Here is a 14356-nt window from a genome sequence, read left to right as displayed (position 1 = left end):
CCGTGAAAGGGGAAAAGATACGGCACACCTGTCGCCCGAAAGGACTGAGCGTTCGTGCACGGCAACCGAAACACGTTCAACAAACTTCAAAGCAAGGAGGGTTTCCAAAATATGCATATGGATCTTAAATAAAGAGTAGTCCTTGAATCACTTTTTACATTTTCCTTGAAATATAATAATCAATATCCTAAAATATTTTCTGATAAGCATGTGCCTTACGATTCAGACACCTTTCTTTCCGCCAAACACTTAAAACACCCACACGACGGACGTACGAGGATGGGAAGCAATCATAGTCCCCATCGCCAATTATGAACTTCAAATCAAATTCAAGAAGGCTAAGCAGGATGCGTACTCCCTTTCAAACTTAAATTTCCGTCAACTAGTGCCATAGAGAAATTGAGGATGCAATGTCAAAACTACATAAACTCCTTGATTATGACGAAATCAAAGGTAAAAAACAAAGATAATTTCCGTCGACTAGTGCCATAGAGAAATTGAAGATGCAATGTCAAAACTACATAAACTCCTTGATTATGACAAAATCCAAGGTAAAACACTCAAAAATGTGCAGTATTGAGTATAAATTACAAAGATAATAGGGGGAAAACACAAAAGGCCTAAGGTCGAACAACACTGATGTCCAGTCCAATCGAACTAATAATGCTCTGAACAAATCGCCTTATATTCCCATGAATCCACTTTCTTGATGGCCTGCAAAAGAACACCATCCAATTTTCACTCGAGAAGAGAACTAGAAGAATCACAAGACACTCTACAAAATTGATAAGCAATTTCATATATGCCAAACGGAACAGCCAGATTTCCTTGAATCATAATAGACATCTTCCATAGGTTCACCAATGGGGATGATACATTGCAGTAGAACCTCATACACCAAGGATATAAGAGAAATCAAATGATTACTAAATGCAAAGACATCTTAATCAAGAAAAACAGAATTGCAAAGGCAGATCAATTAGATTCAAGTTAACAGAAGCTAAACTGTGCTCCCTATAAAATTTAAAGACATTCAAATCAAGCTATCTCGTCTTTTCATTCAATTGCCCCATTCGCAAACATACTGTGCATTTTTCATGGCAAAGATATCTGGCAACAAATTGCAGCTAAATGGCACTCTCCATCTCCGTTTAAAGAATTGTGAATATTTCACAAGTTTCACTTACACATGTAAAATTCCTTTAGATGTGGAGCGGAGCTAACGATTTGCAACATTTAAAACTTAGCAGTGATTTGATGAAAATTCTTTGTAAGTAGGTGATTCATAATTATACTAAGTACATATATATCCGCTTATAAATGCTCAACAAGATTGAGACCCCTATCTGAACATGTAAAACATACCACACAAAAAACTTACTAAGCAAACAAAGCGACAAAAATGCATATTGCACAGGAAGAATCACATGATAACCTAAAACATGACGGCAGTGATGGAGACGTAATCATTTTTCAGATTAAGAAACGATTAGCTGACAGCAGCACACCTCGAATTAGTCCACCAGTAGTATCAAGATTAAATTGTCATTGTCCCTTGCAATCTGTAGTCGTCAGCAGTTCTCAATGCATAAATCTCATCCATGGATGGAAGTCCAGCTAAGAATCCGCTTGGGTAAATAAAACAAGACGTAAACAATGCTCAACAACTCCTATCACGGCCTATGCAACCTCAGAACAGTGTCATACCGGTATGGATCATAAACTGATCCAATTTACAAAAGAGCTTCTAACTAAATCCCAATCAACAGATAAAGGCCCTTAGTAAAAAAAAAAAATCCACGAAACAGTCCAAGATCGAACCACAGGGAGCAAAATCCACCGACCACCAGAACCGATTCACAGATCCAGGAAAAACTAAACACGTACCTAAGAAGAACCGACGATGATGTTGTTGATGGGAATGAAGATCAGCTTGACGAAGAACCCCACAAATCCCATCACCACGAATCCGATCGCAGTCCGGAACGCGACCTTCGTGAACTCTGCACCGACGAGATCGCCATCACAAAAAAGAAAAAAGAAAAAAAAATCACGAGCAGCGAATCCCTCGTTCACACCAGATCTGCAAAGATCGGACGGCCGGAACCCCAAAAGATTCCTTACCTTTGCGATCGGGCTTGTGGCATCGCTTCACGAGGCGGACGCTGTCCTTCGCGAACTCCCTCAATGGATCGATGGCCGAATCGATGGCGTCCATCGCCCCCAAAACTCTCTCTCGCTCGCTCGCTCGAAAACCCTAACGACCGAAGAAGACGATTTCGCGACGGGACCGACGCAAGAGGAAATCCGGGTGAATGGGGTTCGGTACGAGATGGCCCTGTCTATATATCGGGGCTCTGACTTCTCAGCTTGTCCTTCGCCACGCGATTTTTTTTTTTTTTTTTTTGGTCAGTGCCACGCGATTTTTTGACGCTTATATAATTATAAACCGGAGTAGGTTCCCAACTTCCCATAACATAAGAACGCCTCAATATAATAGGAGGCCTTTTTTTATCCCTGAAAATTGCCAATTCGTATCGCTTTGAAGGTAATGGTATCGCTATGTTTTTTATCACAAATTTTGTTATTAAACTCATATTAAATGTTGCAATAGTCACGAATTTTGAAAAATAAAAAAGGCTAATTTTTAGAAATTCCAACAAGTGAAATTTGGATTTCTTCTATTCCACTTTATTGAATATAAATGAAATCAATTATTTCGCCAAGACCTTTGTCAACCAAAGACTTAAAAAATTTAGATGTACCATCAAGATTTCATCTTGTTAATTGATCTTCTTAAAACCTTATAACTAGCAAGGCATCAAACAAATTATTCTATTTGATGAATCGCTAATCCATGCAATAGTCACAAATTTAAAAGAAAAACTGTTTAAAAGAAAATTCTAACGAGTGAAATTTTGATTTCTTATTTTCCACTTTATTGAAAAAGAATGAATTCAATTAAGCTGAGGAATGTTTTATTTTTGGTCAAAAGAAAATGAAAGAGCGTTTGAATTAGTCTTTAAGAAGTTAATGAGTCAGATATTGGGCCGAGAATGGGGCCTTGGTCCATTGAAAGACCAGTGTCAAAGCCTGAAACCGAGCCGACAGAGCTGAAGAATGAAAAACCGGCTTTGAAAGGTCAACGAAAGAGCGCCGCTAGCGTACCAGTGGCGTGGCCGTATTGTTTTAAGATGACAATCACAGGGCAGCCACAGATTTCGCCGTAAGAGAATGAAAAATCGGCTTGATATGTTAACGAGCCTTAACGCTGCTTTTGTTTCACCGAAAACTTCTTAATAAATGAAAAAAATTTCATGAAAAGTTTTCATTAATTTCATGATTTAGAAAAAAATGATTTCTTCTTACTAGAAATGAAAATCGTTTTCCCACAATCTAAGCTTTATTATTTTTGGTTCATAGAAATTATTTTCCATAGATCGATTAATTTTTCATCATCCAAACATTAGAAAGTCGGAAAATTATTTTCTAAAAATAGTTTTCTTTTAGACAAATAGACCATAATGCAACATTGAGGTCCCAATCAAAATGATTTATGAAAATAATATATATAAGAGGATATTTCAAATAAAGATTTGAAGTGAGCTTATTTTTTTAAAAGATAGTCTATAATAAACTTTGTCTTAAACAAAGCCTGAAGTAACCAACGTACGCTCAAATAAGAGTTTAAGCTACACTTGCCGACAAAATCATATATATGGCTAGGAATATTTTTCTCCAAGGATATTTTTAAAAAAATTCTTTAATTTATTTTTCCTTTTCTTTCCTTTCTCTCTCCTTTTTCTTTCATTGTCTTCCTTACGCTTCCATCTTACTTTGCAAATCTCCTCCTCCAAAGTCCCTTTCTCTTTCCCCGCTGACCATGGACGCCCCGACCTCATCCGCATTGCCCTTGACAACAAATCCAACACCTTCATCATTGGATAAAGGTCAATCCGAGCCCTATATCGAGCATGGGAGCCAATATCTAAGGCTCATACTCGATTGAGTCCTAGATGAGCTGCATGGCGATGAAGAAGTTGACTTGTTTATTTTAAGACCTTGTTTAGGCTTTTGATATGACCACACTTAATTGTTATTGTGTAAAAAAGATAGGGAAAATTTTCAAAGAAAGGCTTGGGGTGAATATCATTTCAAATAAGGATATAAAGTGTTTTTACTTTCTTAAATAAAGGTCTGGAGTATATCTTATTTCAAATAAAGATTTGAACTGCCCATATCAATCCCAAAGAAGGATATGAACTTGCCGATTGTGAAAGACAATTTCATCTTTTAAATTTTTTTAATTATTTCCTTTTTCTTTTCATTAAAAAAAAAAAAAACATAGCCCGCCTATGGCCATTGCCGCATTGCTAGAGGGGCAGTGGCAAAGGTTGGTGGGGTCACCGGAGGCTAGGCGAGGGCTAGTGACCCTAATCGACCAAAGACGAGGGCCAGTAGGCCCTTGCTAGAAGCGAGAAAGAGCGGTGACCCTTTCCTACATCTCGAGTGAGGATTGCTTGCCCTCGCCACACCCCGGCAAGGGTCGTTGGCCCTCGCCTAGTGCCCCTAGACTTGTGGCGAGGTTCGGAGGTGCTGGGCGAGGGTCGTTGGGCCAACGCAAGGGTAGCGACTGTTGCCCAAATCTAGGAAAGTGTTGCTACCTTCTCCCGATTCTAGCGAGGGTTGCTAGCCCTCACCCAGGTACTAATGGCCATAAGCGAGGAGGGCGCTCCCTCCTATTGGTGTCTTCCCTTTTTTTAATTTCTTTAAATTTATTTTTAATCTAATTCAATTTAAATTTAACTTGTGTTTGGACAAAAATATATCTAATTAGCCAAAATATTTTGTTAGCTAGCAAGGCTAAGCCATTATTTGAAATAATGTCAATTTCAGGGTTTTATTTGAGAAAATGAAAGCACTTTGGGTTATTATTTGAAAATTTTCCTTAATCTTTTTGTGAAGATGAGGGAAGAGGCACATGGAGTAGGATAAGCACAATAGAGACTCAAACCAACTAATGTTGCCCAAAGAACGGCGAGAGTTTTAACTCTTGATTTGACTTGCGAAAGATGAACGATTTTAAAAAATATTTTTAAATAATTATTTATATTTTTTACAATAATAAATGAATAAAAATATTTTCATCATTTTATTAAAATATTTAAATATAATGATTGTCGATAATAAAAATATTTTTCATTAACTAATTATTTTAAATGATACAAGCAGTCATTTTTAAGATTTTTTTTTTTTTCCAAATAATTCATTGTCCACAAATCACAAGGAGCCTAAGACTGAGCAAATTTAATTAAATAATCTTGAAATAATCGAAAGATGGTTGTGAGTACAAAGTTTTGCTTAAGCATGCTACTAATTGCATGACACAAGGGTATGATACGTGGACATGATTAACCCAATTTCCACAAGCAAAGTAGAGAATATGATTACACAAGTAACCCAATTTCTACGGGCATAATAAACATAACAACATCTCTCGAAACAACTATTAAATTTAAATTGATTTCTCTTCAAATTTTAGATGAGCATTGAATTAATGCAAAAGTCTTTTAACATATGATATTTTGAACTTTAATTTTTGTTTAACTCGAAATACTTGAAACTTTAAAGTACAAATTTTACATCCTTTTCATAATTTCTTGAATAAATATAAGCAATGATCCTTGCACAATTGCTGCTTGAGAATCTAAAATGTACCGTTACTCTCTTTTCTAATGCATTTTTTCTATATTTTTTAATTGTCTGTATTAGTGCTCGCTAAACTTTTTTCTCTTGTTGGTCTATTTTTGCTAACATGAACGTGAAGTACATGTCTCTTGTTTATGATTTGCTCAATAATTAAATGTGGTGCCATAGAGGTGCCAAATCAACAACACGAAGAGAATGAGAAATTAAGAAAATCATAATCTTAAACCATGTGCATCCGTACTCTCCCATAATTCACCACGCTCCCCCGCTACGGACATCACCAATGTTGCCTCTGACCACCCCCATCAATGACGACAACACTGCCTGCCGCTGCGGTGATCAGATTTGGCGACCAAACCATGGCCGCCTCAAGCTCGAGAGATGAGCAAATAAAGGAGAGTTGGAGAGACAAATGTAGATGGATCGCATTTTTTAATTAATGAAAAAGACCACATCAATAATTTTTTTTATCTTGTTAACTCAACGATAACAAAATGAAATGGCTTACGATCACTAGTGGCATTTTCAAAAGGAAGAGAGGCAGATTTGATTTTCGAATAAAAGTACATATACTATCGACGATGTTATTTCTAATTTTCTTTTTTCTAAGTGTAGATTGGCAAGCCAGAGTTAGGCGGTCTTGTCATATTTTAACTGGCGATTTATTCACAAATAAAGAATTATTTTAAGCCAGCCCCAATTTCAAAAACTAGCCGTGCGGCCACCGTAGCAACCCAGGACACGTGGTCGACGATGACTCCTCACGAGCGTCTTTCCTAATTCTCTGTTACGGCGAGCGTCTCAAGCAACGGTCGAAATTTTGGCCAGCCCACCGACTTTCCTAAATCAAACCGTCAGCAGATCACAGCCGTCTAATCACGATCCCCGCTTCGGATTCATTTTTCATCAACGGTCGAGCCGAAGTCGGTGTTCATCTTCCCTATGAATAAAGAGTCCTTTTCCCCTTCTCGTGCTCATTGCATCCTTCGCTCTCGTCGGCACGCGTTTCTGGTTCTTCTCTCTCTCTCCCCACATGGCTTCCGCGATATTGTTTTCAGAGAGAAGTAGCGATTCTTCCTTCTCCTTCTTGTTTTCCGTTTCTCGATTGATTGATTGATTGATTGATATTTTGTCAATGGTTCCGATAGCTTTTCTCGATCGATTGATTTCGTTTCGGCCTACAATGCCTGTGGTTATCGGTATTCTTTGGTTTAGCGCCTCGTCCTTTGATGGATTAGCGATTCATCAGCCGATCGATCGGACTTTTCCGTTGTTGTTTTGACCAGCTTATTTCTGGATTCTCGTTGTTGTTCGGTGAATTGGCAGTGTGGCTTATTTTTTTCCTCTTGGATCATGATCTCTTTCGTTTGAGGCTGTCGTTATGGGAAGTGTTTGGTTTAACTCCTCCTCCTCTGATCCTTTATTATACATTGATCTTTCCGTTATTTGGTGATTTGGCACTGGTTTCTTGAGTTCATCAATAGATTGATCTTTCCATTTTTTTTTTTTTTTTTTTGTTTATCAAGATGAATATGGATTTCGGTGGATTGGCAGTCGCATCTGATTTTGGTGGATTGGCAGTCGCATCTGATTTTGGTGGATTGGCAGTCGCATCTTTCCTCCTGGAGCACATGTCGTCTAAGGATGATAAATACATAGAATCTGGTCAGTTTGCATAGAAATAAGGTACTTGGGCTTCTTAGAGGAGTGGTGATCTATTATGCAGTTTTTGTTTGCTTGAGTTCTGAAGTAGTCTCTGATCACATTTTCAGGATGGGTGATGGACTGAAATTTTGAAGATTTCTAGGCATTTGTAGTTTTGATTTAAAAGTTTGTCTTCAGTTGATTATCTTCGGGGAGCAATGAGATAAAATTTATGGAGTTCTGGTTGAAGTTTTGCCTGGTTTGAGAAGTGGTGATCTATTGTTGCATTCTTCTTTAGGGTTGAGTTGTTTGAAATTGGACAAATAGCTGCTTCGTGGAGTCTAAGCAATTATTGGTTTGAATGAAGTTTGTTTTCCACTTTTGCTTTTTTCCATTTATGGTGAGATAAGGCCTAGCTCTCTTTCCTTTGATGCAAGCCTCTGCTGATTTGATGTGGGCTGTCTTCAATCTGTAATTTTCTTTCTACATTTCATTTAACAATCCCTTCTTTCTTTGAGATTTTATTGGCTTTTGTTGTTTTTGGAAAATGGATACTATCTTCCATTATAGGGATTGTTTATGAGTCTGGAAAGCTTGAGATCCACAAAGTTCTGGCTTTTTTCTATTTGTCCTTGCAATGCATGCTGCAATCACTAAATTGATTGCTGGTAAATCATGGAGATATTGCAATTGCAATTTATTCGTCTCGCCTTTGTTATTTTCTGAATACTAGCTTCACACAATTTGGTTAGCTTGGGCTTTCTTTCTTTGCAATTGATGTGTTTTCTTTTGATACAGAACCTTTGGTGGAACTATTCCATTTACCAGGTGATTTCCATGCTTTGGGTGATTTCCAGTGCATTGGCTCTAGCTTCTTTTCTTGCGGAGCGATCTTTTGATTGAGGATGTTGTCTAAGGAATGGTACATCTGATGAGGTTGGTCAATTATTACTTAGAATAATTGGGTGAAGAACTGAAATTTCGATGAACTCTTGCTGCATAGGCACTTGGGTTTTTGTTGAATATCATTCCTCAGTCGATTCCCTTGAAGTGGAAGGATATTTTCTTTGTTCCTATTCCTTTATAGGTTGGATTTCTGCCAGACTCGCCTTTTCAGTGCAGCTGAGTTGATTAATCGTGGAGTCTGAGCTTTGTTTGAAATTGGATAAGCTCCCGCTTCTTGGATTTTGGTTTTTTTGATATGTGTATATGGATCAATCCCTAATCAATTGATATTTTGTCATTCTTTTATGATAGGGTGTGTGAGAACTTGCTTGACTTGTGCTTAGAGGGTTTGACGTTCCACATAAGATCTCTGATTGTCATTGGATGGCCTCTCTGTTGGACATAGTTGCAAAAGGAGAGTACCAAGTCTCCATAGTTGCAATAAGATATCTGTATGGGTTTGCTTGGCCAACATTTTCCACTGCTGTAATGCTTTCTTCTGATACAGTTATTGTCGGGGACATTTTACAAATTAGGTGTTTTGTAGGAGATATGGGTTGTTTTTAGTTCGTAGTGCCACCTTGAGGGCTTACTTTTTGAATATTTTAGGTTCTCGTTGATCCATGGGACTATGAAGACTTTTATACTTCGTTGCAAACTGTTAGCATCTCATTCTAAAAGGATGAACTGGTGCTGTGCTTATGTTTTTTAGCTCTTAATAACATACACCACGTAGGTACCTTTGATAACTGGAAGGTCTCTTTTGTCTTGTGTTTCATGATTGGCATATGTGATCAGGCCTCACATGGGGATGTTGACAGGACAAACATCTAGACACAACTCCCTTGGTATTGTTTGCACTCTGACCGAATCTCTCCTTTCTGCTGATTCTCTTGTTTCTTATCCATCACAAAGCTGTGTTGTGTCTTGTATGCTGTCAGCAGACATGGCTGGTCTGGCTGGGAGGAGTAGACAGTTGGTGCTTGGTTGGCATGTTTGTCAAATTTTGTAGTTATTTTTACATGGCTGAAACTGAAGGGGCAGATGACAATCCTGCATAAGCATTGGTTTGAGGTTTTAACATATTTGGTGAGCATGGACCCCTTTTGATCTCTTATGATACCCTAATGTATGATGGGTGAGCTTCTACTATGTATATATGATCTTATATTTAATCAAGCATAGCTGTTGAAGCTCTTTAGAGCTATGAATATATAGATGTCCAATTGCAGCGTGATCCTTTGCCAATGATGATCTGTTGACCAGGTATTCTAATTCATGGTTCTACTGTATCTCTTTCTCATCGGCTTTACAAGGATTGATCAAAGTCATCTTCCTTGTAAATAGAGATACTAAAAGGTCGCCTTATGATCAGTTTCATTTACTTTGGTATTTACTTTGAAGGCATGAATTTTGAAGTATCTGGCTGGGTCTATTTCCAGAACAATGTTGGTGAGGGCTCTGATTTTATACAGAAAGGTTTATCAAAGTTATTAAGGTTCAAGCCTCCATCTGATCATATCAACTAATTTTGGGGCTTCTAATGCTATACAGATATTCAGTTGTCGATGGGTGCTTGTTCTAAGTTAGAGCGATCCCACTAAGGATCGTGTGAGGATGCTAATTGATCAAAACTATTAGAGAATTCTAGTTCTTGAGTTGGGGAAGGCAGGAGGTTATTATTTAATACAATTATATGTTTAGTTGAGATACTGGATTGTTGTTTTTCTTTATGGACTGGAGTGATGAGCAATGTCTGGATCTTTCCATAGGGTTGTCTTATTTTTATTTTCGAGGAGATGCAATGAACATCTAGTTCTCTTCCTGTTGTAGGTTGGAGTCCTTTTGTTGCAAATCATGCTGAATTCGACCTGGTTTGTGTTGTAGTGTATTGACCCATTTTACTAACTTTTGGGGGAATGATTTGACTTAGCAAGCTTTTGCTTTTTCCTTCTCCAGGGGGATTTTTGGTATAAATAGTTTATTTTGGGTGCCTGTTCAAGTCTCTTCCTTTGATGATGTCCTGCACTCTATCTTCGTCTGCAAACTTTACTGGGTACTACTACAATTACTACAATTGACTAGTGTCCAAGGCTAAGTATAGTTGTTGCTTAGCTTGGTCATTTGGGGCTTTTACTTTTGGCTTCTTCTGCAGGTACTTTTGGTGTAAATGGTTAATTTTGGGTTCCAATTCAAAGTCTCTCTCTTTGGTGATGTCGTCCTCTCATCTTTTTGTGTGAACTTCACTGGATAAAACTACAATTGAGATCTGTTTCAAGGCTAAGTCTAGTTTTTGCTTTCCTTGGTGACTTGGTGGCACACATTGATGGCAGTTTGACTTATCGGAGGCTTCTACCTCATGAGATGGAAATTGATGGCATGTATTCACTAACATCATGGCAGATTATTTATTTCTACTTTGAATTGGTTTGGTGCAGTCCGTAGAAGCTCTCTATTCGAGATTCTCTTTATATTGAAGAACCAGTTGATATAAATTTTCCTGACAAAGTTACCTTGGGAAGTGTTTGATTTAGCTCCTCCTTTTATTGATACAATGACTGATCGATCTTTCCGTTATCTAGTAAATTTGCAGTGGTTTCTTTCCCTTCAGAGCGAACTGTTTGTCTGAGGATGTCAAGGATGATGAATACTATGAATATTATGTCTTGGATGTTTGGGCTTTTTGGAGGACTGGTGATCCTTTTGCTGTATTTTTTTTTTTTTGGGTTGAGACAATGAATTAGTAGTCTTTGATCATGTCGAACTCCGGCGAGATAGACTGGAATTTACTGGTTTCGATGGGAATTTGTTCTTCAGTTTCTTTTATCTTTGGGAGTTCTCTCACAGGCTGGAGTCTTGCCAGACTTGACAAGTGGTGATCTGCCGCGAGCTGATGATTGTCTGAAATTGGATAAGTTCTTTGGTTTCATGAGGCAGTTATCGGTTTGAATGAAACATGTCCTTTACTTCTGTTCTTTTCTATTTAATCCGAAAGATCAGATCTAGTTCTCATCCCTTCGCAGATCAGAGTTTGGTTGAGGCAATATTTTATATGACCAGGTTCGATATGGAGTTTCTGGGATTAATGATGTTCTTTCTTGCTGCATATGTATCAATTTCTAATTTGTCTTCCACTTCTGTTTTCTTTTAGTTGAGATGGGGAGCGATGTGGTGTTCTCTTTCCTTGGCAGGTCAGAGTTGAGGCAATATCATCAATTTTGATATGGACTTTCTATGCTCAGTGATGGTTCTTTCTTGCTGCATTAGCATTGATTAATAGGACAAGCTCTTCTTTAAGAGTTCTTTCTTGTCTGGAAAGGTCCACACAAGTTCTATCTTGTTTCTCTTCACTCTTATTTGTGCGCTACGATTGCTAATTGGATCTCTTTGGTAAATCATGGAGATGGCATGTGTTAGAGTTATACGTCATGCTCTTTTTTCTGGCCTGGAATTGGCACCAGGATTACCTAGATTGGTTCACCTTCCTCTTCTGTATTTTCTTTTGGTCCAGAACAAGAGGTCATTTGGTGTTCTTTCCATGTGAGGTCGTTTGAGTTGGTTGGGCTCCGTCAATGGCCATATAAATGTCTAAATTGTAGGTTTTCTTTGGTTATTGGGACTTTGAAGGCTTATTCCTGACAGAATAAGTTTTACTTCAGGGCATACTGGTAGTGTATGCAGTCTTTGTTTGGTTGAGTTCTGAAGGTAGTAGTCTCTGATCACATCTTCAGGATGGGTGATGGACTGAAATTTTGAAGATTTCTGGGCATTTTGTACTTTTGATTTAAGTTTGTCCTCAGTTGATTATCTTGAGGAAGCAGTGAGATAATTAAGTTCTAATTCATCTACAGGTTGAAGTTTTGCTGGGTTTGAGAAGTGGTGTTCTATTGCATTCTTCTGTAGGGCTGAGTTGATGATCGTTTGAAATTGGGCAAACAGTCGCTTTGTGTGGATTCTAGGCAGTTATTGGTTCGAATGAAGTTTGTTTTCCACTTCTGCTTTTTTCCATTTATGGTGAGATGATTAGGGCCTAGTTCTTTTTCCTTCAATGCAAGCCTCTTCTGGTTTGATGTGGACTGTCTTCAATCTCTGATGGTTCATTCTAGATTTCATTTAATAAGCTCTTCTTTATTTGAGCTTTTATTGTCTTTTGCTGTTTTCAGAATATGAATAATCATTGACTATTTTCCATTGTAGGGATTGTTTATGAGTCTGGAAAGCTTGAGATCCACTAAGTTCTGGCTTGTTTCTCTTTGTTCTTGCAGCATCACTAAATCAATTGCTGCTAGATCATGGAGATATCGCAAGTGCAATTCATTTGTCTGGCCTTTCTTTTTTCCGAATACTAGCTTCGCACAAATTAGTTAAGCTTAGGCTTTCATTCTATATGTATTGATGTGTTTCTTTTTGGTATAAAACCTTTAGTGGAACTTTTTTAGTTACCAGGTGATTTCTCTATGCTTTAGGTGGTTGTTGAGGAGTGGTCGTGGACATCCTTAGTGTTTACGCTACTACTTTGATCATTTATTGATGGATTGATCCATCCTTTTGTTGTTGTAGAGCTGTTTCTGGATTTATAATCCAGTGGATTGGTAGTTGCTTCTTTTCTCACAGAGTGACCTCCGATTTTGGCTAGATCATGGAGATATTGCAAGTGCAATTCATTTGTCTAGCCTTTCTTTTTTCCGGATACTAGCTTCACACAATTTAGTTAGCTTAGGCTATCATTCTATACGTATTGATGTGTTTCTTTTTGTTATAAAACCTTTGGTGGAACTTTTTTAGTTACCAGGGGATTTCTCTATGCTTTAGGTGGTTGTTGAGGAGTGGTCGTGGACATCCTTAGTGTTTACGCTACTACTTTGATCATTTATTGATGGATCGATCCATCCTTTTGTTGTTGTAGAGCTGTTTCTGGATTTATAATCCAGTGGATTGGTAGTTGCTTCTTTTCTCATGGAGCGACCTTCGATTTTGGCTAGATCATGGAGATATTGCAAGTGCAATTCATTTGTCTAGCCTTTCTTTTTTCCGGATACTAGCTTCACACAATTTAGTTAGCTTAGGCTTTCATTCTATACGCATTGATGTGTTTCTTTTTGGTATAAAACCTTTGGTGGAACTTTTTTAGTTACCAGGCGATTTCTCTATGCTTTAGGTGGTTGTTGAGGAGTGGTCGTGGACATCCTTAGTGTTGACGCTACTACTTTGATCATTTATTGATGGATCGATCCATCCTTTTGTTGTTTTAGAGCTGTTTCTGGATTTATAATCCAGTGGATTGGTAGTTGCTTCTTTTCTCACGGAGTGATCTCCAATTTTGGCTGTCTTTATGATAGAGGGCGTGTGAGAACTAGCTCAACTTTGCTTTGAGGATTTCATAAGATCTCTGATTGACATTAGATGGCCTCTCTGTCGGACATACTTGCAAAAAGGAGAGTACTAAGTCGCATATGGGTTTGTTTGGCCTACATATTCCACTGCTGTAATACTTTCTTCTGGTACAGTAACATTGTTGGGACATTTACAAAATGAGGTGTTCTCTTATGATACCCTTATGTACAACGGGTGAACCTCTACTTTGTATATATTATCTAATTTAATCAAGCATAGCTGTTGAAGTTCTTTAGGGCTATGACTTTATAGATGTCCAATGGCAGCGTGATCCTTTGCTAATGATGATGTGTCGACAGGATCATTTGCCAATGATGATCTGTTGACCAGATATTCTAGTTCATGGTTCTACTGTATCTCTTTCTCATCAGCTCTGCAAGGGTCTTATGAAGTCATCTTCCTTGTAATTGGAGATACTAAATGGTTGCCTTATGATTGGTTTCATTTGCTTTGGTATTTGCTTTGAATGCGTGAATTTTGAAGCATCTGGCTGGGTCTATTTCCAGGACAATGTTGGTGATGGCTCTGATTTTATGCAGAAAATTTTATCAAAGTTATTAAGGTTTGAAGACTGATCATCTCAACTAAGTTTGTGGCTTCCATTCTATACGGACTTATTCAGTTATCGAAAAGTGCTTTTCCAGTTTAGAACGATCCCACGAAG

General features: G+C 37.9%; 1 protein-coding gene and 1 long non-coding RNA gene across 15 annotated transcripts; one reads left to right on the top strand and one right to left on the bottom strand.

Moving 5' to 3' along the window:
- Positions 1-367: 367 nt before the first annotated feature.
- LOC104426155 (protein transport protein Sec61 subunit gamma) lies at positions 368-2345 on the bottom strand. The gene is made up of 3 exons (XM_039305648.1): positions 2125-2345; positions 1888-2003; positions 368-714 (listed from the first exon to the last, which is right to left on the bottom strand). Exons 1-2 carry the CDS (start codon positions 2216-2218, stop codon positions 1888-1890), a joined length of 210 nt encoding a protein of 69 aa, XP_039161582.1. The 5' UTR covers positions 2219-2345; the 3' UTR covers positions 368-714.
- Positions 2346-6662: 4317 nt separating this feature from the next.
- LOC104426153 lies at positions 6663-14145 on the top strand. 14 transcript variants are annotated; one of them, XR_005547654.1, is made up of 5 exons: positions 6663-6773; positions 7236-7395; positions 7482-9796; positions 10132-10172; positions 10258-14145. It is a non-coding gene; the product is annotated as an uncharacterized LOC104426153 (long non-coding RNA). The 14 variants fall into 14 exon arrangements; XR_005547652.1 differs by having other exon boundaries at positions 7482-10172; positions 10258-10354; positions 10454-14145; XR_005547651.1 differs by having other exon boundaries at positions 7482-8289; positions 8611-14145.
- Positions 14146-14356: the final 211 nt, after the last annotated feature.

The sequence above is a fragment of the Eucalyptus grandis genome, chromosome 11 (assembly GCF_016545825.1).
Source record: "Eucalyptus grandis isolate ANBG69807.140 chromosome 11, ASM1654582v1, whole genome shotgun sequence".
In the NCBI taxonomy this organism is placed as follows: Eukaryota; Viridiplantae; Streptophyta; class Magnoliopsida; order Myrtales; family Myrtaceae; genus Eucalyptus; species Eucalyptus grandis.
The sequence above is the reverse complement of the archived record's forward strand: the minus strand, read 5'-3'. Positions and strand labels throughout refer to the sequence as shown.

Bases quoted from the DNA above. Each gene is read 5' to 3' on its own strand.
- LOC104426155 (XM_039305648.1), bottom strand. From the start codon at position 2,218: ATGGACGCCATCGATTCGGCCATCGATCCATTGAGGGAGTTCGCGAAG. The intron at 2,004-2,124 runs GTAAGGAATCTT...TCGTCGGTGCAG, and splicing joins CCACAAGCCCGATCGCAAAG to AGTTCACGAAGGTCGCGTTC.